The sequence below is a fragment of the Podarcis pityusensis genome (genome assembly GCF_964106645.2).
Source record: "Podarcis pityusensis genome assembly, chromosome: 3".
Lineage (NCBI taxonomy): Eukaryota > Metazoa > Chordata > Lepidosauria > Squamata > Lacertidae > Podarcis > Podarcis pityusensis.
The window spans coordinates 18,803,304-18,828,054 of record NC_138026.1 but is presented as its reverse complement, the minus strand read 5'-3'; the positions used below and the strand labels follow the sequence as shown (position 1 = coordinate 18,828,054).

Here is a 24,751-nt window from a genome sequence, read left to right as displayed (position 1 = left end):
ATATTAAATGCAATCACACATTTAATATAGCCTACAGTTCGGCCTAAGGCAGTTGAGTCAAAGGTTTCTTGGAAAGGTGGGTTTTGAGTGGAGGTTTGAAGGAATAGAGAGTGTTGGCGGCACTACATAAATGTTTCAGGAAGAAATTCAATGGAGCTGAATGAACTCACTTAAAAGTGGGTTCTTTGGCTGTATAAAATAAACCCAAGACGCTATAATATCTGGGGTTACAAGTTTGCAGTTGTTTCCACTGTTACTAGATTTGCCTGCTGGGTGTTTGCATGACATGGGACACATTAACGGTATGAGAAATGAAAATTTGAACTGCTGCATTTGAAAACAATATAACTTCATAGAGACCAAACTGTTATTTACATAGCAATCTACAGATTATGGACAGTTCTGCTGACAAGTACAATGTAGAAGCTAGAGGCGGTTAGAGAAATGATGTCTCAGAAGGCCCTTGAGCTATTGTGAGTGGAACGACTGAACGGGCCTTGGGTTATATATTTTAAGTTTAAATTTAGAAATTTTGTTGGGCTTTAGCAGGATTTTATTACTGTGTTTGACACCCTTGTAATACTGTAACATGAGCAGGCTGCCAATTTGATTTCAAATTAACATTGGATTTTAATAACGTTAATAACAGCTATTGTTTTTCGTGCCATGCTATAGGCAATTCAGTTGAGCTCACAGGGTGATTCATGGCTTTAATCAAGAAGCCATGTCATCAGATGTGCAACATTATCCTCTGTTGGGAGCAAGTAGGATGCACACACAGAAAGACACACGTGAGTTAATTTCACCTAAATTGGAGTTGCTGTAAAAAATTTAGGGTGCACACATAGCAGACACACACTTCACACACAGAACAACCCCAAAAGGTCGTCTTGGCTCTCCTACTTCCTCTGCAGAAAGAAATACCTTGGAGAAGAAGAAGAAAAAGAAATTATTATTTATACCCCGCCCATCTGGCTGGGTTTTCCCAGCCACTCTGGGCAGCTCCCAACAGAATATTAAAAACACGATAAAACATCAAACATTAAAAACTTCCCTAAACAGGGCTGTCTTCCCAATTGTTATTTCACTTCCAAATCCTTCAAATCCTGTTTAAAGAGCATATTTTGTGGAGTCGGCCCCAGTAACCTGGATTCAAGAACTAAGGTACAGTATATACGATCTCAAAAGAATGGCCAGACTGCCCAGGTAATGCAATCAGTAAAACATGATCAGGTATCTTGACAGACAGGAGAGAAGCCACACTCTCAAATTTCTGTTGTAGACCGCCTCTTTCTGTGACACATGTAAGGTATTTTTAGGTGGTCTTTGATTAAGGGGTTGGACTATGTCTAAATTCTTTAAAGGTTCTTGCACAATTTGTTCTGGTCCTCACCTTCTTGCAAGTGGCCACGGGGGAACTCTGTAGCAACAGAAGAAAACAAAATATATTCCTTGCTAGAATGGATAGGTAAGGTGATGGACTATGCAGAATTGGCAAAGTTAACAGCTAAAATAAGAAAACCTAATGCTGAAGGTTTCGTGGAAGAACGGAAACCCTTTTCGGAATATTTACAGAAATATTATTAAATGATGAACACTTGAGCAGGATTGGAACCTTGAGCATTAAAGAGATTAAAGGTTACAGTGGTTTTGTTAAGGTTTAAGAGATAGAAGATAGGCTGCAGCAAAGGGAGAGAAACACAAACACCATGGAAAAGGGAGTGGGATGTAAAAAGGGAGGCTATTATGTATTGAAAGGCATGTGGAAAAAAATTTGGAAACGTAATTTTAAAAAAGGCTTCTTTTTCTCTGACCAACAACGGACTTAGGGGACACTGCATCCCTTAATGGAGAGTTGGGCTGTAAATGTTAACCCCCCTTTTTTCCCTATAACAGGGGTTTAGCTAAATTGACCTAATTGGAATTTATTTCAACGCGGTGTTAAAATAAATAGCAAAATCCTGATAGCCCTCAACACAGCAGGGACTGGGAAGGGGGATCCCATTCTACACCTTTGCCATCTTAATTAATAACCTCTCAATGGGATTCCCTCCCACCCTCCGCCTCTAAGCGGTTTTAAGCCAGTGTTTCCCACGCTTGGGTCTCCAGGGGCCGTCGGACTACAACTCCCATCATCCCTGACCGCTGGTCCTGCTAGCTAGGGATGATGGGAGTTGTAGTCCGACGGCCGCTGGAGACCCAAGCGCGGGAAACAGGGGCTTAAGCGAATGGCGAAACTGCCCAGCTAACCCAGATCTCGCTAACATAGGGGAGATAAAACTCACCGCTGGCCAAAGGCTCCAAGAAGCGCCAACGGCGAGCAGCCAGCTCGGGGCGTTCCGCTTACCTCGGCGGGGGCGGGATGTCCGTGAGGTGTGGGCTCGGCATTGGCTCCGCAGCCCGCCTATCACTTTTCTCCGAGCCTGGCGGAAGAGCCGACGAGCAGCTTCCTTCCGACCGCTGTAGGGGAGTTGAGCTGGCCGCTTCGCTGCTTCCGCCCGGCCTGCGCAGCAGCTGCCCTGTCTGATTCTGTCAGCCACGGAAAGCGCCCGGAGGGACTGATCCGGGGAAGGTACGTGTTTGGTTTCCTGACCGCTGAGCTCTCTTCGGCTGCTGAAGGTTTCCTCCCCGACCCTTGGCCGCTTTGCTTTCTCTCTCTGTTGCGCAGTGGGGGAAAGCAATAATAATAATAATAATAATGTTGTTTAGTCGTCTCCGACTCTTCGTGACCCCATGGAGCAGAGCACGCCAGGCACTCCTGTCTTCCACTGCCTCCCACAGTTTGGTCAGACTCATGTTGGTAGCTTTGAGAATAATAATTAATAATAATGATGATTAATAATAATAATAATTGTTGTTGTTATTATTTATACCCCGTCCATCTGGCTGGGTTTCCCCAGCCACTCTGGGCAGCTCTCAGCAAAATATTAAAATACAATACAGTGGTACCTCTGGTTAAGAACTTAATTCGTACTGGCGGTCCGTTCTTAACCTGAAACTGTTCTTAACCTGACGTAGCACTTTCTCTAATGGGATCTCCTGCTGCCGCCGCGCCACCGGAGCACAATTTCTATTCTCATCTTGAAGCAAAGTTCTTAACCCAAGGTACTATTTCTGGGTTAGCGGAGTCTGTAACCTGAAGCATCTGTAACCTGAGGTACCACTGTAATCCATCAAATGTTGTGAAGGGCCAGACCAGAAATAGCCTCTCTGGGGTGGGGAGCAAGCCCTCGCCCATCCCCCAATTCATAGAATGGTAGAGTTGGAAGGGACCCTGTGGGTCATCTAGTCCAACCCCCTGCAATGCAGGAATCTCAGCTAAAGCATCCATGACAGATGGCCACCCAACCTCTGCTTAAAAACCTCCAAGGAAGGAGAGTCCTTCCTTGGATTCTCCTTCAGCAGCACAGGTTCTTCTTTGCCTTTTCGTTATGGGCTTCGCTGCTTCTTCTTCTTGTTTATTAGCATAGTTTTCACACAGTTTTAGGAACCTCGGGGGATTAAGCCAGAAGTTGCTACTACAGCGGCAATAATGTTACTTTTCCAAATGGAAAGAAGCAGAAGTCCCAGTAAAAGGGAAGAATGGATAGAAAAACTTACGGAAAATGCGGAAATTGCAAAACCTACCGGAAGAATAAGAAACCCAAGATAACAATATATATGTGTGTGTGTGTGTATATATATATATATATATGAATGGAAATTTATTGAATACTTATAGATAAATTATAAACAGCTACAATAATCCTGCCAATGTTTTTAACAACCTGCAGTTTTATAAGGGTGTATATATATATATATATATATATATATATATTTAAAAAGAGGAATAAATGAGCAAATTGGGTTAATTTGGATATGCCAGAAGATATTAAAAACAAATTTAAGGAACCGCAGAAAGAAGGGGTATGGAAGTCAAGTTTTGAAATGTCAAAATGAATGTAAAATTAGTGAAATGTATAAAATTAGTGAAATGTAGAAATTGGAAAAGTATAAATAAATAAATAAATTGAAAAAAGAAAAAGGAAAGCCAGGGGTGGGGGACCTCAAGGCTAGGGGCTGTTGGGGACTTCTGGCTTTTAGAATCTGGCTTGGTGCATTGAGGTATTAACATCGTTAGTACTTCGCAAGGAAAATCTATTCCTTTAAAACAGGAATGAGGAATCCCAGGCACCAAAAGTAGCCCTCAAACCCTTTCCACCTGATCCTTTGGACTCTAGACAGCCCATGTTCCCCTGTTCCTAGGCCATGGACTTCAATAGCCCTTCGAACCTGCTCTTTCAGGGAGAATGCAATCCCATCCAGCGTAGACAACTAACCCATTTCTCAGACAAGGGAGCTGCTCACCCACACTGCCTCTTGTCTTGCCAAGATTTGTTGCTGTGTCCACTGTTGCATCTGGACACCCTGTAATTTCCCTTGCATGATGGATTGGCCTGATAGTGACTGTGGAAATGGGAGAGAGCTTTTGCAATGTAACACTTTGTGTTGTCCACTCCTCTGAAAGATCAGGCAGATATAGGTCTCAGGGTGGTTCACAGAAAATAAGGGCGGTTCACAGAAAACACAACCTGAGTGTTTCATCATTTTATAGCTCATTTAATGATCTGTGGCCATGTTCTGTTGTAATACTGTTGAAGCAAAAAAACCTATGTGTAGTGATCAGGTGGAATTGCTATGAGGAATTATAACGAATATAGAGTAAGTCAATTCTGGACATTCCCACCTTTAATACAAGCTGAAATCCTAGAAAGATTAGAAACGTTAAGAAACAAGCTGGCTGGGAAAGACTTATATAAGGAAACTAAGGTGGACGTCCAAAGAAAGAGCAAGAGCCCTTCCAAAATGTTCATCTCACAAGAACTCGATTCAGCGGCTCATCGACCACGTAACCTTCAGATAAAGGCAGAGATTAATCTACCTGCAGTCAAGAAAGTACAACTTACAAAGGAGAACAATGCATTGCTCCCTATAAGGAAAAACATGCCCAAGGAAACCTCACTAGGCTTTTGGTCCAAAATGAGATACTTAGATGAAGCGGAATTAGGCTACAACCAGGTAGAATACCCCCAGGAGGAGGCCTTGTATAGCAAAGGCCCAGTGTCTACCAATGTGAGCACTCTACATTTACCATCTGACACCATAGAACACCTGGGCAGCTCTCCATGTAAGGATGACAGACGGCTGCCACGCAGAATGGTAAACTCCAACAGTACCTTGGAAGATAATTGACAAGGAGTGGATTTTGGTAAAGCCAACCTTAGCTTTTTATCATGGAATATCGCAGGATGGCAAAAAAAGGCAGCTGACCCATCCTTTGTTAAATTTATCCAAGGTTACGATATAGTATTTTTACAGGAGACATGGCTCACAGGAGACCTAGAAGTTAACGGCTTTTCCTCAATGTCCCTCACAGGATCCCCAAGCACTAAAGGGGGGAGAGTCAAGGGTGGCCTAGGCATTTTAATATCTACAAGGTTGAGGGCGTCCTTAGTAAAGCTAGAGACACTGAAACACCTGGCTATGGCCTTACTAGTTAAAAGTAGATTCTTCACCCTGCTACTGATTAATGTATATCTTCCCCCCCAAAGAGGCAAGCAGCAGATTAAAAACACCTGGCATGGGCTGGAAACATACATTGATGGTTTGATGACTCAAACCCCTGCAGCTTCAGTGCTAGTGGCTGGTGATCTTAATGCCAGAATTGGCCAGTCTGACGAAGCACTATATGCACACTTCCACGACTCGCCACCCATCGTGGAAGAAAACCACCTTATACCCACCAGACTCTCAAAAGACAAGGGATGTAATTATGCAGGTCTGTGCCTATTGCGTCTTTCTAACAAGCTGGACCTGGTCATACTAAATGGGTGCAAGAATGGGGAGACCTGTGGGGAATTTACTTTTATATCAAATGCAGGAGCTTCCACTATCGACTATGTTATGTTATCATTTAATCTCCTAAATAGAGCCCTTGAGTGCAAAGTGGAGGAGAGGGTTGATAGTGATCATTTACCGCTCTGCCTCCTCCTGGATGCAAGAAAAGACTTATTTTGCAACGATAAACTTGAAGCCCCCAGGTCCTCCAACATGGAGTTGAGATACTCACGTATTAGATGGTCCGAAAAGCTGAATGCCGAAACATCTGAAAGGCTATACTCAGACATATTCCTCATGAGAAGAGATAATCTCTTAAACCCACCATGTTCTGAATCTAGAATAATCTTGTTCCAGGATCTGATCTCACTTTTGCAACCCCACCTGATTCAAAAAAAGACATCGCGCCAACCTATATTCCCCAACAAATCCAAACCCTGGTTTGATCAGGAATGTATTGCTACAAAGCGTTCTTTGCTGGATAAGTACAGGAATTACAAATCAGCGAACTTACCCTTGCTTCCCGCGGAATGGTTCGAAGCCAAGCGTAAATATAAAGATCTGATTAAAAAGAAAAAGCTTCAGGCCCAAAGGGGGGAGTGGCAATGTTTATTAGAGGCCTCTCGAAGGAAAGACTCAGCCACCTTTTGGAAAATAGTCGCGAAAAGTTGGCAAGACTCCCCGATTGAAATTGATTATACTATACCAGTTGGGATTTGGGAGGCTTGCTTTCTATCTTTATATACATCAAATCAACATCTGCAGGCCCTGCCCCCAGCTCCGAGTGATATTGGCGCCGAATGGCCCCCAGTAGCAACTGAAGAGATCTATAGGCTCATCCAATCCCTTAAACCTGGAAAAGCACCCGGCGTAGACAACATTACACCGGAATTCCTTAAGGCTAATGTTGAATGGTGGGACCCTGTGCTAGCTGCCCTATTTACCAGCATAGACCAATCGGCCACTATCCCTGAGGACTGGGGATTAGCAATCATCATCTCTTTATTCAAGAAAGGGAGCCGATCAGATCCGGCTAATTACAGGCCAATCAGCCTCCTAAGTATCATTAGCAAATTGTACGCTGCCCACCTACGCGGCAAATTAGTGGACTGGTTAGAACAAGGCCACATTCTTTCAGAAGCACAGGCTGGTTTTAGGGCAAATCGGTCAACCTTAGACCAGGGCCTTGTTCTCCAACATCTTGCGGAGAAATATACATCAAGAAAAGGAGGTTCCCTATACGTGGCCTTTATAGATTTCAAATCTGCTTTTGATTTAATACCGAGGGACAGGCTTTGGGGAAAGCTAAGCGCCGCAAATATAAACAACAGCCTACTGTATCTCATCCACAGTCTATATGAAAATACACGGATCCGGGTAAGGTGTGACCGACAGGGCCACCTATCCAAGGAAATCCAAATCCATCAGGGGGTCAGGCAAGGGTGTGTCCTTGCGCCTACTTTATTTAACTTCTGTATCAACTCGCTAGTAGGAAATATGGAGAAAGAAAATGCCCATCCCCCCAAATTGGCTGGTACGCCCCTCCCGGTCCTTTTATATGCGGATGACACAGTTTTAATTTCTTTTTCTTGTGTTGGATTAAGAAAACTTTTGAGATCTTTCACCAAATACTGCAGCATCGAACAATTAACAATTAACTACAACAAATCCAAAGTCATGGTGTTCTCTAAAAAAAGGAGGAGGCACAAATGGAGAATAGACAATCGCTTAACAGGTAACAGGTTGCTAACAGGTAGCAACCTTTAAATACCTGGGTGTAACCTTCCAGGAAAGGGGCTCCTGGCGCTTTCAGATTAATAATACTATTGCAAATGCAGAAAGATCTACCAAAGCGTTAATAAGATTCTTCTATGGGAAAGGGGGCCAATACATACCGGCAGCCTCCCAGGTCTTTGCTGCCAAAATACTACCACAATTGCTATATGGATCCCAGATCTGCAGCTTTAAAAACCTTACTCTCTTAGAGGCATTTCAAACTAAGTTTTTCCGCTGCCTGCTGGGGATCCCCTCTTGCGTATCCAACCTCCGTTTGGAGGTTGGGCAAATTCCTATCAGTACTCGGATATGGATACTGAAGATCCATTATTGGCTAAAGCTTATTTTCTTCCCAGTTGGGCTGGCACCTTTAACCTTATTAGATACCTACCAATCCAAATGGAAAGCTACACTGCTGGAAAAGCTTAAAGGCTTGGGGATCCCACAGCAGACCCTGATAGCGACAGGCTTCGAGAAAGCTAGGACTACAATTCGCCAGCGTATCTGGGACGTAGAATTACAATGCCACATGAGCGAAATGATCAAACATCCAGCAATAAGGGACCATGGGAGAGGTTTCTCTCCAGCTAACTATCTGTCAGGTCTTCAGGTACCCAAATACAGACGGTCTTTTACCCTCGCCAGATTCAACGTTCTCCCTTCTGCCTTACTTCAGGGCAGATTTGAGGGTAAACCATACACAGCACGGGTTTGCCCCTGTGGCTCGTTGGAAGTTGAAACTGCTTCACATGTACTATTACGTTGTCGTCTTTATGAGGATATACGTTTGACTTTTATTACACCTGTTTTGCAAAAGTCCAGGAAAGAATCGGAACACCATAGTTTAAAACTACTGCTAGAGGACAAGAATCCCAAGACTACACCAAATGTAGCCAAATTCTGTGCGTCTGCAATTAATTGCAGGAAGCAAGTGGTATCCCATAATGACCAAACCCCCAAATGTTAATTACAGGGGGCACGCTAATAATTAATTTTAATTTTTTATATTTAAATCCTTGTTATACTCATATTGTCCTCTGTATTTTTTATATTTTTTATTATTATTATTATTATTATTATTATCATTATTATTATTTTATGATCTGTGATATTGTGTGTGTTGACGCTGGTCTGTGACCGTATTAATAAATTCATTCATTCACTGCCTCTTGTCTTGCCAAGATTTGTTGCTGTGTCCACTGTTGCATCTGGACACCCTGTAATTTCCCTTGCATGATGGATTGGCCTGATAGTGACTGTGGAAATGGGAGAGAGCTTTTGCAATGTAACACTTTGTGTTGTCCACTCCTCTGAAAGATCAGGCAGATATAGGTCTCAGGGTGGTTCACAGAAAATAAGGGCGGTTCACAGAAAACACAACCTGAGTGTTTCATCATTTTATAGCTCATTTAATGATCTGTGGCCATGTTCTGTTGTAATACTGTTGAAGCAAAAAAAACTATGTGTAGTGATCAGGTGGAATTGCTATGAGGAATTATAACGAATATAGAGTAAGCCATCTGTGTCAGCAATGAAAGCATTGCGTTGACTGGGTTTAAAGTATTTTGATATGATCCTTGATAAAGCCACACCTCTGCATCCCTGTTCCATTTCTCTGTCTTGACAAGTTACGTCCTTCAGGCAGGCATCCTGGGTCATCAAAGATAATGGGCAGCTTCTTTTGATGTAGCTTTTCTGGTATGTTAGGATGTTAATCTTAGGGCCACGAAACAGATCTCACCTGAAGTTGATAATGATCGCTGTCCTCCTGGCCATCATTCTTATTATGTATATTGCTTGTTTATCACCTCCGGGGTTGCCAGACGGCACTCCTTTTGTAGTTCTGTTTTGTTTACCCCAGAAATATGCGTGCTTAATTGGTTTTTGTAGTTTAACTTTTCCCCAGTGGGGTTTGTTGAAATGCTCAGAAGAAATCTGATTGGTTCTTACGAACACCCTGTAAAAAGTTCTTTTGTGAATAAAACGACCTGGGCCAAGGGGTAGAGGGAGAGAGATTATTATACGCACCCTGCTGGTTCAAGCTTCTGTGTTTATTCTTATTAATCAGAGTTCAATCCTTCCTTTACTTTGAGAACGCCTCGACCTATGTGTATAGCAATTGCCTCACTCCTGTTAGCAACATTCTACACTAATTGCAGCCATTGTGTGGGAGGGAACATCTGGCAGCTGCTCTGAACTTCCCAAATATATGGACGTTTGTTGAAACTCTTGCCGTGGTTGTTGCCTGGCCACACAGGAGCTACAAGTCGCTTCTTCCTTTGCTTACAAGAAAGCCCATGTTGTAGGACATCTTATTGTCTAGCTAGATACATTTCAAGGCTTTTTCTTATTGTTTTCAGCCGCAAGCATGAAATCAGAACCTGAAGTTCCGCTGCATGAAGAGTTCACCTATGTTTATGGAATGGCTACGCAAGTCATTAAGTGTGGCCCTTGGAAAGATCTCTGGAAATGTAAAAGTGCTCCCAAAGCCTTACTTCTAGTTATTCCAGGTAAGTTTTCTGACACTTGGGGTTGTTGTTTTTTGTGCGTGTTTCCTGGATTCCGAGAACTAAACCAAGCTATGACTTGGATGGAGGAAGACTTGGGTACGGTTGTGTTGAGCAAGTTAAAAAGGGAGGAAGGAATGACTTTCATTGATAGCTTAATTGAAAGACCTTAATAGAAAGCTTAATTGATAAGCTTGTGGTATTGTAGATGTGGTACAAAACCAGTCAGAGATCTGTTTGCCGAAGGATGACTTGCACCACAAACTAGGCCTAAACTGAAGGCTCAAAATGCAAGACCTGTGCTCCTTTACATTCCTAATAATAATAATAATAATAATAATAATAATTTATTATTTATACCCTGCCCATCTGGCTGGGTTTCCTCAGTCACTCTGGGCAGCTCCCAACAGAATAGTAAAAACACGATAAAACATCAAACAAAAACAAAAAACTTCCCTAAACAGGGCTCCCTTATAGCCACTTTTAACCATTTGTCCATGTTTTTATCTTTTTAAGTTATGTATAGTATAATCAGCTTTTAATTAGTAGTTTTTATCCCTTACCTGTTTTAAGTCTTATGTGTTCAGTTTATCCGTATGTTTTATCTTATGCTGGTCTGCGACCGAAATAACGTTTGATATTGATACAGTCAGAGATACTTTTATATTTAAATAAAAGTAACAAGATCTTATTCATTTGTTGTATTATAAACTATATCATAAACACTATGCTTCAATTTGTTTCTGTTTCTTTAATGCTTATGTTTCCTGTAATAAGGTCTTGTGTCTTTAAATGACAGTTGCAGGTTACATAAGGCTTTGATGGTAAACTCTACTTCTTAACCCAATTGATTTATTTCACAACACCGGTGTTCTACCCAGACACTGAGGTCCAGCACCAAGGGCCTTCTGGCGGTTCCTTCACTGCGAGAAGCCAGGTTACAGGGAACCAGGCAGAGGGCCTTCTCAGTAGTGGCGCCCTCCCACCAGATGTCAAAGAGAACAACAACTACCAGACTTAGAAGACATCTGAAGGCAGGCCTGTTTAGGGAAGCTTTCAATCTTTGATGTATTACAGTATTTTAATATTTTTTTGGAAGCCGCCCAGAGTGGCTGCGGAAGCCCAGCCAGATGGGTGGGGTATAAATAATAAATTATTATTATTATTATTATTATTATTATTATTATTATTATTATTTTATTTATTAAACATCACTTGATTCCTGCACCACAAGAGTTTAGACTACATGACCCTTCCAAATCTACAATTCTGTGATTCTATGTAAGAAACCTCAAAGTGGTTTAGCAAAAAAGACGTATTTTTTAAATCAAGACAAATTGACAACAGTACTTCAAAACATACAAAGGTTAAAACGCGAAAACAGATTAAAATTACCTCAGCTTCCTAAGCATCTGAGTAGGCTTGCCTAAATAAGGTTTTTGGCAGGCCGCCCAAAAGCGTACAGTCGAGACGCCTGCTTGATCTCAATAGGCAGGGAGTTCCAAAGTTCAAAGTGCTGCCACGCTAAACAATCAAGTTCTCGCAAATGTGGAGCAGGTATTATATGGCACCTGTAGCCATGCCAATTCCGCCAACCGTAAAGCATGTGGAGTAAGGCGAACTTGTAGTAAACGGCTTTTTTAAGGACCTTATATACTAATAGTAAGGGACGCGGGTGGCGCTGTGGGTTAAACCACAGAGCCTAGGACTTGCCGATCAGAAGGTCGGCGGTTCGAATCCCCGCGACGGGGTGAGCTCCTGTTGCTCAGTCCCTGCTCCTGCCAACCTAGCAGTTCGAAAGCACGTCAAAGTGCAAGTAGATAAATAGGTACTTCTCCGGCGGGAAGGTAAATGGCATTTCCGTGGCTCTGGTTCGCCAGAAGCGGCTTAGTCATGCTGGCCACATGACCCGGAAGCTGTACCCGGAGATGAGCGTCGCAACCCCAGAGTCGGTCACGACTGGGCCTAACGGTCAGGGGTCCCTTTACCTTTACTTTATACTAATAGTAACACCGTAGTAAATTGGCAGCTAATGCAGATCTCTGAGTGCACCTGTTATATGTGGCAAAGACCTCACTCCTGTCAGCAATTGTGCTGCAGCATTCTGCACTAACAGCAGCTTCCAGATCGAGCCTGAGGGGAGCCCCACACAGAGTGCATTGCAATCGTCCAGTCCTGAAATAACCAACACATGAGCTACCGTGGCAAGGCTTTCCTTGCCTATAGTAGTCAAACCTGTCACCTGCTTCCAGGGGCAGAGCTGGATCCAAAAGCACCTCCAAATTGTGAACCTGCTCTTCAATGTTGCAGGTTCGATTCCCATATGGGACAGCTGCATATTCCTGCATTGCAGTAGGTTGGACTAGATAACCCGCGAGGTATCTTTGAACTCTACAATTCTATTATTCCTTCAGAGAGAGTGCAGTCGGATTCAGACAAAGCCAGCCACAGTGCCTATGTCTAGAAGGCACCCAAATGGCTACCCGAAATCTAGACTTGCTTTTGAGAGCCAGCAAAGACCTGTTCTCTTTCTATTCAGATACAGTTGTATCTTGGAAGTCCAACAGCTTAGTTCCCGAAAGTTTTGGCTCCCGAACTCCGCAAACCCAGAAGTGACTCTTCCAGTTTGTGAACTATTTGTGGAAGCCAAACGTCCGACGGGGCTTCCGATTGACTGCAGGAGCTTTCTGCAGCCAATCAGAAGCCGCGCTTTGGTTTTGGCAGTCAAACGGACTTCCGGAACAGATTCCATTCGACTTCCAAGGTACGACTGTTGTTGTTGTTGTTGTTGTTGTTGTTGTTGTTGTTGTTGTTGTTGTTGTTGTTGTTGTTACTGTTTCAGTGAGAAGGCCCTGGAGTTTCAGTAGGGAGGAAAAGGTCCAACAGCTGCTGTTTTCTTTTGTTTTTAAAAAAATTGTGGCAGAAGCTTTCTTAACACTAGAATTTGGTGTGTTTACGTTTCACAAATCTTGCCATTCAGGCTTTGCGAGCAGCATTTATTACCAACCAAAAACAACGTAATTATGAAAACAAAACAATTGTACTTTCTGACTGTAGCATGGAAACAGAAGTACCAGAAGATGGTGCTGTTTTAAAGATAAGCATGGATGTGTTTTCTATATTGTTTTGATGAGCCTGTTCTCGGAATTAAAAAATATATATCTATGGTTAATTTTGAGATATAGTGAATTGCAGCATATGTTCTTGAACAAACTGTGATTTTTGTTGTAATTTATTACTCATTATACTTAAGAGCGGTCCTTTGAACCTTGCCGCTCTCTTCCAGAAATCTTTATTGGAAGTGTTGCCATTTCAGTGTTCTTCCACATTTGATTGGCACACAGGAAGGTGGGAATTTAGGCTAAGGCAATGGTCCTTTGAGCTAGTGGGTAGCATTCCGGCATGGGCATGAAACAAAGTATTCTGCTTTCAAAATCTAGTGCTCTGCTCTCAAAAGTGTTGTAGGTGTGTTTTAGAGTCAAATAGGTAACACTTTAAAAAAGCAGGACCTTGCCCTGCTGGTTTTAGCACAATAGCTCCTGACAACCGTTATTTGGATTTTCAGTAAAAGAAAAGGTAAAGGATCCCTGGACGGTTAAGTCCAGTCAAAGGTGCCGAGGGGGCCGGCGTTTGACTAAACCGCTTCTGGTGCAATGGAACACCATGATGGAAACCAGAGCGCACGGAAACGCTGTTTACCTTCCCGCTGCCGCAGTACCTATTTATCTACTTGCACTGGTGTGCTTTCGAACTGCTAGGTTGGCAGGAGCTGGGGACAGAGCAACGGGAGCTCACCCCGTTGCGGGGATTCAAACTGCTGACCTTTCAATCAGCAAGACGAAGAGGCGCAGTGGTTTAGATCACAGTGCCTCTTGTGCCAGAATCCTGGGAAATCTAGTCTGTTTCACATTAAACCCATAGGAGACTGGCATTCCAAGAAGTGTTCATTCTTGCTTTAGATTCATTTTACAGAAATGTTGTTTTGGGTCCCTCTTCCCCATTCTGTCTTCCAGTTAAGTCGTCTCTAGGCATCTCATTTTGCCCTTTGCAGTAGGGAAGAAGCTTGTCCTATGGCACCGTGGCGAATCATTATTGATCACTGCAAATCACTGCTGCCTGTCAAGGGATCTGCTTCTGTTCTGGCTTGATTTAACCTTGTGAAGAACCATGTTCTCAAAACTGGCATAATGAGCATATCCTTCCATTGAACTAAAAACTTTGAGGTGGAATGGTGATGAAGAAACTGAACAAGGAACTGCCAGGGCTAAACCTTGCCTCTGCTGTGAACTCACTAGGTGGTCTTAGGACAACTCACTGTTCTCTCATCCTGTATCTGAAATATAAGGATAATGTTGGTGCTATTCTATTATCAGGAGTTCTGTGATTGTTTGTGGTGTATGGTATTTCAGCCCCTTTGAACACTGTACGACTCTGTGAATGGCATAATTTGTTAGTGACTAAAAGTCTTTTCTTAAATGAGAGATGATGCAATTAGCCCATTGCAAGAAAACTCTTTTGTTGGGTATTAACAGGAAACAAAACATTTGAGAGTTTCTTCTGCACACAGCGCTCTTAACTGTGGACTTAGATTTTAGTCCTGTAGAACAGGACAAATAAGATTGCATTACTTTGATCCCTTTCCAAAAAAATCCCTATGCAGATGATCAAACTACTGTAGAATGAAGTTTCTTTGCTTGGGATTAGCTTGCATATCACACTGCCAAATTCTGAAGATGATTTGCTCACATATTGGCTGTAGAGATACATGGCAGAAACGCTGGAAAACCTTGGTCCAACCTCAATAAACAGTCTGGTAATTCAATAAGCAATGTATTATGGGCTCGTTCAGTTTTCTGACAGCATTATTTTTGGTCTCTGCTGGCATTGTCTGTTTGGAGTGGTTTTCAGGGTCAGTAGCAATTCTAAGGAATAGCTCAGTCAGTAGAGCCTGAGACTCTTAATCTTAGGGTTGTAAGTTCGAGTCCCAACTTGGGCAAAAGATTCCTGCATTGCCTGGGGTTGGACTTGATGGCCCTCATGGTCCCTTCCAACTTTACCAATTTATGATTCCACAGCAGGGATGGCTAAACAGTGGCACTACAGATGAGTGGTGATGATGGGAACACTGTGTGTGTGTGTGTGTGTGTGTGTGTGTACAGCGGTACCTTGGGTTACATACGCTTCAGGTTACATCCGCTTCAGGTTACAGACTCAGCTAACCCAGAAATAGTGCTTCAGGTTAAGAACTTTGCTTCAGGATGAGAACAGAAATTGTGCTCCGGCGGTGTGGCAGTAGCAGGAGGCCCCATTAGCTAAAGTGGTGCTTCAGGTTAAGAACAGAGTCAGGTTAAGAACGGACCTCCGGAACGAATTAAGTACTTAACCCGAGGTATCACTGTATACACAAACACAAACAAAAATACATATATTTGACTAAGCAGATGCTGTCCAATTGTGCCTGTTTTTATATGGTCTTAGCTGTTTCCTTTCTAAAAGAAATTTTAGCAAGAAATTTCATTTGAATTTCAACAACTTTCTGAAGATTTATTCAAGTTGAAAAAGCCGATATTGCCACCAGTTGACAATTCCAATATCAAAGTGATGTTTATACAGAATTAGTCACACTAGAAACACGTTTTCCAAAGCAAGAAGTAAAAAAGATAATCCAAAATTCAAAGAAGATCTCAGGCGGTGACTATTTGCCCCAGGATAACAGTATTTCACCCACACACACCCTTAAAAAAAAACCTCACAGGTGCCATAAATTGCATGCATCATTGAACACAAAGCTTATGAGGATTATCTAAATACTACTTAACAAGGATTATGCAAACACTTCTTCCTTTCACTGTTTAACTGATGGTGGAAGTGAGAGAATATTCAATATACTGCCCTATAGAATTAATGGTAAAGAGTGAACCGATGTGGAAAGCTTTGGCAATGTAAACCTTAATAATAATAATAATAATAATAATAATAATAATAATAAATTTTATTTATATCCCGCCCTCCCCAGCCGAAGCTGGGCTCAGGGCAGCTAACAACAATCAAAATAATCCAGCATTCGAAAAGCATTCATTATAAAATTAATTAAAATCAAATTGATGGCAACCATTAAGCAAAATTCTGTGCAGATTGCCAGAGGAGGGGGTCAGGCTGCGCCCTGACCAAAGGCCTGGTGGAACAGCTCTGTCTTGCAGGCCCTGCGGAAAGATGTCAAGTCCTGCAGGGCCCTAGTCTCTTGTGACAGAGCGTTCCACCAGATTGGAGCCACGGCCGAGAAAGCCCTGGCTCTAGTTGAGGCCAGCCTAACCCCTCTGTGGCCTGTGATCTTCAGGATGTTTTTATTTGCAGACCGTAAGTTTCTCTGTGGGGCATACCAGGAGAGGCGGTCCCGTAGGTACGAGGGTCCTAGGCCGTATAGGGCTTTAAAGGTTAAAACCAGCACTTTAAACCTGATCCTGTACTCCACCGGGAGCCAGTGCAGCTGGTATAGTACCGGATGAATATGATCTCGCAGCGAAGACCCCATAAGGAGTCTCGCCGCGGCATTCTGCACCCGCTGGAGTTTCTGGGTCAGTCTCAAGGGCAGCCCCACGTATATTTTCTCTGGTGCTACGAATACGATTGAAATAATAATAATCTTCAGAAGATGCATGAATTATTATTTTTTTTAGGAGAACACACCAGTTTGCAGTAAACCCAGGGACAGCAAGGATGCACTTTTGATACATTTTTTTTTAAAGTGTCTTTCACTCTTGGACGCTTTGATTTTCCCTGTCACTGGAAGAGAAATTGCCTAAATATTACATGAATCCACAGGTTTTGTTGCATATTGGTAGAACAACCTTGCAAGATCTTTATTGAATCCAAGTATGTTTGGCTAAATAGAGGTCTTTGGAAACACGTGTGTGTGTGTGTGTGTGTGTTTAAAGAAAAGGCTAATTAAAGCTAGTTGAACTTGTCTAAATGAACCAGAATATCACATGCTTCAATACCAGAAAAAATGAATGGAAGCCATTCTTTTATTAAAAATGGGGAGGGGGATTTTAGTGTTACATGTCCCTGTAGTTAAGCCCAGAATTTTATTTGTTGGATATATTGTTTTTGAGTAATTACTTCATTTTTTTTCTCATCTAGGAGGCATATTCTTCAGCGTAAATGCTTTCAGTAGACTCATCACCTAGACGAATGGTTAAAAACAGCCTCAGTTGGTTAGAGCACAGTGCTGATGATACTAAGGTTGCAGGTTTGATCCCTGTATGGCAGGCATGCCCAACAACTTTGACTCATCCTCCCCCCAAAAAACTCTGGCCAATCCAATGGGTAGATCACTGCCAATTTATTTTTAGTGGGAGTAGATCACAGTCTCTTGGAAGTTGGACGTGCCTGCTGTATGGGACAGCTGTACATTCCTGCATTGCAGGGGGTTGGATTAGATCATCCTCAGGGTTCCTTCCAGCTCCACAATTCTATGATCTAAATCTGACTGACGATGTAACATCACAATTTCTATGATCTATGGTATATTGGTTGGCTTAACTTTAAAGTGAAACATCTTACTCTCTGTGAATGATAGTATACAACTGAGGTGTTTCTTGCTTCAGTAGTTGAATTCAAGTACAGTGGTACCTCGGGTTACATATGCTTCAGGTTACACACTCCGCTAACCCAGAAATAGTACCTTGGGTTAAGAACTTTGCTTCAGGATGAGAACAGAAATTGTGCAGTTGTGGCGCAGCAGCAGCGAGAGGCTAAAGTGGTGCTTCAGGTTAAGAACAGTTTCAGGTTAAGAACAGACCTCCGGAACGAATTAAGTTCTTAACCCGAGGTACCACTATACAGTGGTATCTCGGTTTACGAACTTAATCCATTCCGCAAGTCTGTTCTTAAACCGAATCCGTTCTTAAACTGAGGCACGCTTTCCCTAATGAGGCCTCCCGCCGCCTGTGCCCTTCCACCATTCAGATTCTGTTCTTAGACGGAGGTAAATTTCTCAAACCGGGACACTATTTCTGGTTTTGCGGAGTTTGTAATCCAAATCGTTCTTAAACTGGAATCTTCTTAAACCGAGGTACCACTGTATTAAGCACAAAGGGGTCAGCATTGTGAAAAACATGTGGCGACGATGCATGAGTTGGCTGCAAGTCCAAATGGTCCATTAGCAATGATGTGGCTTTTGCAGTCTTTCGACCATTGCGTTTCAGTTTATGACCTTTAGTCTTAATAGACCTTCCTCTCTGCTTTTCCTCCAGGTAATCCAGGTTTACCAGGCTACTACCGGGCATTCTTGAAAAAATTGTACTCTTGCCTGAATCAACAGTATCCGGTCTGGGTTGTAGGGCAAGCTGGACACTGTAAACTCCCCCAAGGCATGAAAATGATAGAAGGTACTGTGGAATTGACTTGCTAACACGCTGCCATCTTGCAATGCTAGTACTTGCTCCATTGACATCCATGACCGCTTTGTGTGTGCAAAACGATAGCTATCTTTTTTTTTTTTACTGTGCTATGTGAGAGTTGAAGCATACAGTGGTACCTCGGGTTACATACTCTTCAGGTTACAGACTCCGCTAACGCAGAAATAGTACCTCAGGTTAAGAACTTTGCTTCAGGATGAGAATAGAAATTGTGCTCCGGCAGTGCAGCGGCAGCAGGCGGCCCCATTAGCTAAAGTGGTGCTTCAGCTTAAAAACAGTTTCAGGTTAAGAACGGACCTCCGGAACAAATTAAGTACTTAACCCGAGGTACCACTGTACTGTAAATCTTATAACAGTTCCTATTTATATGCCCAAGACTATCCTCCTTAGAGAATATAAGGACGTAGACTATATATTCCAAGGTAAGAAGGTATCGAAATGAGAATAAGTATCTTATAAGCAACATTAAAATATTATGCAGTTGGCTCACCTTGGAGAACTCTGGGACGTGATTGATTTATGTTTTAAAGAAAATCAGTGTTGGGACAAAAGTGTTGAGTTGTCCATAGGTTGATAGTACAGTCAAACCTTGTTTCTTGAACGCCTCTGTTTTGGAAAGTTTCGGCTCCCGAACACTGAAAACCCGGAAGTAAATGCTCCGGTTCTCAAACGTTTTCCGGAAGCCAAACATCCGACACGGCTTCCACTTGAGTGCAGAAGGCTCTTGCAACCAATCGGAAGCTGTGCCTCGGTTGTCGAACATTTCGGAACCCAAACGGGCTTCCGGAACAGGTTACGTTCGACAACCGAGGTTTGACTGTAGCAGGTTTTTATTATATACTTAGTAGGTTGTTGATGACTGCATTATTCCCCTTTTTTCCATGTCCTTCTGGGGTAAAGATGACACTATTCATATTGAAAGGGTGTATGAGGTGTTACGGGAGGGGTAGTATCTCCGGTTATGTTTCTTCTGTGGTGGTTTGTCCAGCTTTGGTCCCCACCCTGCACTCAGCTCTCACTTGTGCCTTCTAGAAGCTGGTAGTATGTGACGAAAGGGACGCAGGTGGCACTGTGGGTTAAACCACAGAGCCTAGGACTTGCTGATCAGAAGGTCGGCGGTTCGAATCCCCTTGACGGCGTGAGCTTCCGTTGTTCGGTCCCAGCTCCTGCCCACCTAGCAGTTCGAAAGCACGTCAAAGTGCAAGTAGATAAATAGGTACCGCTCCGGCGGGAAGGTAAATGGAGTTTCTGTGTGTTGCTCTGGTTTGCCAGAAGCGGCTTAGTCATGCTGGCCACATGACCAGGAAGCTGTATGCCGGCTCCATCAGCCAATAAAGCAAGATGAGCACCACAACCCCAGAATCATCCACGACTGGACCTAATGGTCAGGGGTCCCTTTACCTTTACCTAGTATGTGACAACAGACACACCCCGGGAAACAGCTTTGACTGGCCGGCTAAACCAGGCGAGCAGATGGGTCTCAAACCTCAGTGAGTTTGGGACTTCCCCTGCATAAGAAGACAGGCTCTGGTGAATTGAGCGGAATAAACCAGTAGTCAAGAAGGCGGTTTCTGCGCAAGCTGTAGATATACGATGGTAAGGAGCAGGTGGGGCTCGCTAACCTGGGAAAGTAGCCCATCCAGGAGAAGGGAAACTCTGATCCTAAACCTCCACTGCCTTTTGGGATATCTTCGGGAGAAGAAAAGGCTAAAGAGTTAATCCTTCACAAATCCAGAGTGGCGCCCCTAAGACGGTTGAATGGTGCCTTGTACATCCTTCCGGGAACTCCTGCAGCCAAGCATATTGCTCTGCTTTCCTTTGGACCACAACAGCAAAGGCGAGAGGCTTCACCCCCCCCCCCCAAGGGAACACTCCATTGTCTCTCGAGACAGACGGCTGCCAATGATTCATGTAAAAGCAGATGCACAGTTGTGCATGAAATAACTGGGGAAAGGAGGTGCAGTGCTACTTCGGGTTACATACGCTTCAGGTTACATACGCTTCAGGTTACAGACTCCGCTAACCCAGAAATAGTACCTCAGGTTAAGAACTTTGCTTCAGGATGAGAACAGAAATCGCGCTCCGGTGGCGCGATGGCAGCGCGAGGCCCCATTAGCTAAAGTGGTACCTCAGGTTAAGAACAGTTTCAGGTTAAGAACGGACCTCTGGAACGAATGAAGTACTTAACCCGAGGTACCACTGTATACCAGCTTGGGACGGGGGGAATACTTATTTGGAAGTGCAGAGACCTTTTTGCATCTTGAAGGAATGACAGAAATATAAAAAGCAACAAGATTACGGGAACCCACAAGCAGCAACTGCGCCAGCGTGTAGGAGAATTCTCTTTCCTTCCTAGGTCTGTGTGTGTTCTGTAGATTTTCAAAACGGGTATAACCATGCAAATCCATTTTTGCATGGCTATCTACAGAGTTTCCTAGCTGTGGGCTCAATCAGCTTGTGTTTGCTGCTGACCCATGAGAAAGTAGTAGGCTCTTGGCTGCAGTGAACTTGAAAGTCTAATTCAAGCCCCAAGGCTTGCATGTTAGACATGTATAATCAATGCATGTCAGCTTGTGTAATCCAAGCGGCTGCATGCCACAGCTAAAAGAGCAGCAGCAAAGCAAAGCATCATGTCAAACTTCATACAGCACAGATAGACTCAAATTACTGGCACAGGTCAGCCAAGCCAGACATTTGGCAGTAGAAGGCAAAACATAAAATATGAAAGGAGGTGGGGGGTTTTTTAACGTGAGAGGGATTTTTATAAATACAGTGATCAGCTACGATTGATACACACATGCAATGATCATCTACAGCCAGTGTATAGTATTTTTCTGTGTGTAAGACAGATTTTTTTACTAAAAAAAAATTAGTTAAAAATTGGGGGTTGTCTTATACAGTGGTACCTCGGGTTACAGACACTTCAGGTTACATACGCTTCAGGTTACAGACTCCGCTAACCCAGAAATAGTACCTCGGGTTAAGAACTTTCCTTCAGAAATCATGCGACGGCAGCAAGAGGCCCCATTAGCTAAAGTGGTGCTTCAGGTTAAGAACAGTTTCAGGTTAAGAACGGACCTCCAGAACAAATTAAGTTCTTAACCCGAGGTACCACTATATTGATCAAATTGCTTTGAAATGAATTTTGAATATATATTTGCTGTTTCGTAGACTGTTTTCTGTCAAAGGTAGTGCAAAGCTGCAGTGGTGGGAAAAAAGTTAGAAAAAACCCTCAAATGTGCTGTAGTAGTAGTAGTGGTAGTAGTAGTAATTTATTTATATGGCACCTGTCTGACTGGGTTTCCCCAGCCACTCTGGGTGGCTTCCTACAAATTAAAACACAATAAGACTTCAAACATTAAAAACTTCCCCATGCAGAGCTGACTTCAGATGTTCAGAATAATATCTAAACATGAGACTGACTGATTTGCTCACTACTTAGACGGTTGGTCCTAATACAGGTATTAACTTACTGTTGTTGCTAGAATCTGTGAAACTCTCAGAACTAGTGTCTTGTTCAAACCACTTATGAGATCCAGTTTCTGAAGCGAAGCGCTAATATTTGACATTAGCTTTTTTTTCTTTACCACTTGGCTCTTTGCACCTGAACTCTTCCTCCTGTGGCTTCAAGGCTGACAAGTGAAACCCGATACCTCATGATATTTTAGTCAAATTGCTGCTAATCATTGTGGTCAAATGTCAGGCTCTAAGGCAAACATTAGCACTTTGGCACTGGGAGGCGGTAGGGGGGAGAGACACCCCCTAGGCTTCAAACTATTAGCAGATCTTGAGAATTAATGTTTGCCGGTAAGCCCATGACCCCACACACAGTGTAGAAAAGCATGATACTCTGACCTCAAGCAAATTTTTCATGTGACTTTCACTTTTAGGTGGGTTTGTGTGTATTTATCAGTTGTGTCAGTCCTCGAAAAATACCTCAGTGCGGAAATAATTGCCTTAAAATAACCTTTCCTTTTTTGGTGGTAGAACTGGTGGATTGTTCAGGGACAAAAGCTTTGAGGTGCTCTCAGAGGAGGAGAGCTTGAGTTGTAGTCTTATATATTTCCACTCTTTGCTCGACTGGTGACTTTAAAAGCACAAGAATAGGTGCACACAAGCATTTTCTATAAGCTTCCTTCCCCTGCCCACCCACATAATACCTGCAAAGGGGAAACTGGCAGTCAATAACACTCTGGCAAAATAGGCAGTGGTTGACTGAAGGGCTGTCCTCTATGCTGCCTGAGTAGTTCATCAACTTTGGCAAAGTGGCAGCAGAGCAGGCATGGGATCATGGGAGTCAACCTCACCCATTGCCAATTCCAGAATGACCACGTGTCTTCTGGGGTCCTTTGCCTTGGGGCAAGGCATTTGGCAACCTGGAGAGCCTTGATATGTCCGTGGCTGGGGCAATCCAACCAAATGGGCAGAATAATATTAATGTTGTTGTTGCTGCTGTTATGTTGCAGCAGCAGAAGGGAGAAATAACAATTTGAACTAGTTTCTAGGTTGTGTTGTAGTTTTTCAGTTTTCTTGTTGGTTGCGTACCATAGGTTATGTAGTATAAACACCAACAACTGGGAAACACTCGCCTGCAAGCACTCCAATTGGAGAAAGTATCATGGGCTCTGAAGATGCTCGAACTCAGGACGAAAGGGAGAAATGTGCTGAGAGGAAAGCACGCTTGGCAAACCCTCACAGTGATCAACTCCCGCCAGAAAACCTATGTCCCCACTGTGGATCCAGAATTGGCCTCCACAGTCACCTACGGACACACTGTTAAGACCGTGTTCATGGAAGACAATCTTACTCGGCTACGAGTGATCGCCAAAGAAGAACAATCTGCTGGAGATGAGTTTTTAATGGTGGCTTTCTTGCGTACAAGATTTTAGTAACTCATGGGAGAGCCAGTGTGGTGTAGTGGTTAAGAGCGGTAGACTCGTAATCTGGGGAACCGGGTTCGCGTCTCCGCTCCTCCACATGCAGCTGCTGGGTGACCTTGGGCCAGTCACACTTCTTTGAAGTCTCTCAGCCCCACTCACCTCACAGAGTGTTTGTTGTGGAGGAAGAAGGGAAAGGAGAATGTTAGCCGCTTTGAGACTCCTGAAGGGGAGTGAAAGGCGGGATATCAAATCCAAACTCCTCTTCTTCTTCTTCTTCATGGGAGATTATTTGCATCACACAGACTGTATGTATTGATAAATCTTCCAATTCCTCCTAATGCTTTCCATTATTGGGCTCTAGAAACTTGATTATAACATCTACTGAGCGCATAAAAGGGCTCAGGAAAACTGATAAGCAGCCTCTGTGGCTGGTGGCCTGACTGTTAGAAGAGATCTCATGGACAACTGAACAATCTTCCAGTTCACAGCACACCACAGAACTTGACCACCAGTAAAGGGCTTTGGGGAAGGGGGACAAAAGAATTTTAGGAATAATTGTATCCTGTTGTATTGAGAACAACCAACCTACAAAGTGTAATTTCGCTGCTGTAGCTAACGAAGGTGTGTTCAAATGTAGCTAAAGATGCAATGGAACCTCTTTGTTCAACATTTTTTTCAAATAATTAGGATAGTAATTTGCTGGAAATTCAGCGGCAGAATGTGATTTTTTTTAAGTGGCTGTTGGTTTAAAGCTTCTCAGCACCCTTTTCTTAACCAGTTCTTTAATTATTCCCTTTGGAATAGTTTAAGCAGTGCATATGTATTTACTTAGCCTCAAACTCTGAAGTTGATTGATTGATTGATTGATTGATTAAATAATAATAATTTTCCGCCACTAACACGTTCCAGCCAGTTACCAGTTTCTATCCCAAATGCATCTTCTAGCTTCACCGGCAACATGTGTTATTGCACATAGAATGCTAGTTATGGAGCTATAGGATATATTAGTTGTATTTTTATACACATCACTAAAGTTCTGTGTGTGTACACGTGTGCTTGTATTACATTATTTAGGATGGCAGGGGAGAAAGGAACTTGCCAACATTCTGTTATCCTGCTTAAAAGCAAACAATCTATACATGCTGAGTAAACATTAGCAAAATCTTTAAATGTTGTTTTTTCCTTTTCGGTGCCCAATATTGACACTTTGACTCATAAGTTTTCCTAAGGTTTAGTTTGCTTGAGTCAATGTGCAGATACTACCTCTGAACAGCTTCTTTTTTATAATCTT

General features: G+C 43.0%; 1 protein-coding gene and 1 long non-coding RNA gene across 4 annotated transcripts in view; one reads left to right on the top strand and one right to left on the bottom strand.

The window, feature by feature from the left end:
• Positions 1 to 588: 588 nt before the first annotated feature.
• LOC308473727 lies at positions 589 to 12,928 on the bottom strand. Of its 2 annotated transcripts, XR_013984253.1 has the most exons (3): positions 12,704 to 12,928; positions 2,348 to 2,653; positions 589 to 1,420 (listed from the first exon to the last, which is right to left on the bottom strand). It is a non-coding gene; the product is annotated as an uncharacterized lncRNA (long non-coding RNA). The 2 variants fall into 2 exon arrangements; XR_013984254.1 differs by lacking the exon at positions 12,704 to 12,928 and having other exon boundaries at positions 2,286 to 2,351.
• Positions 2,443 to 24,751, top strand: part of LDAH (lipid droplet associated hydrolase) — a 92,312-nt gene continuing 70,003 nt past the window's right edge. The window contains exons 1-3 of one of the 2 annotated variants that reach the window (XM_080999315.1): positions 2,443 to 2,572; positions 10,014 to 10,163; positions 18,416 to 18,550. In XM_080999315.1, coding sequence (XP_080855441.1) covers positions 10,022 to 10,163; positions 18,416 to 18,550 — 277 coding nt within the window. In that variant the 5' untranslated portion in view covers positions 2,443 to 2,572; positions 10,014 to 10,021. Of the gene's footprint in view, positions 2,573 to 9,874; positions 10,164 to 18,415; positions 18,551 to 24,751 lie in introns of those variants that run through there. The other variant, XM_080999314.1, reaches the window with a different exon arrangement.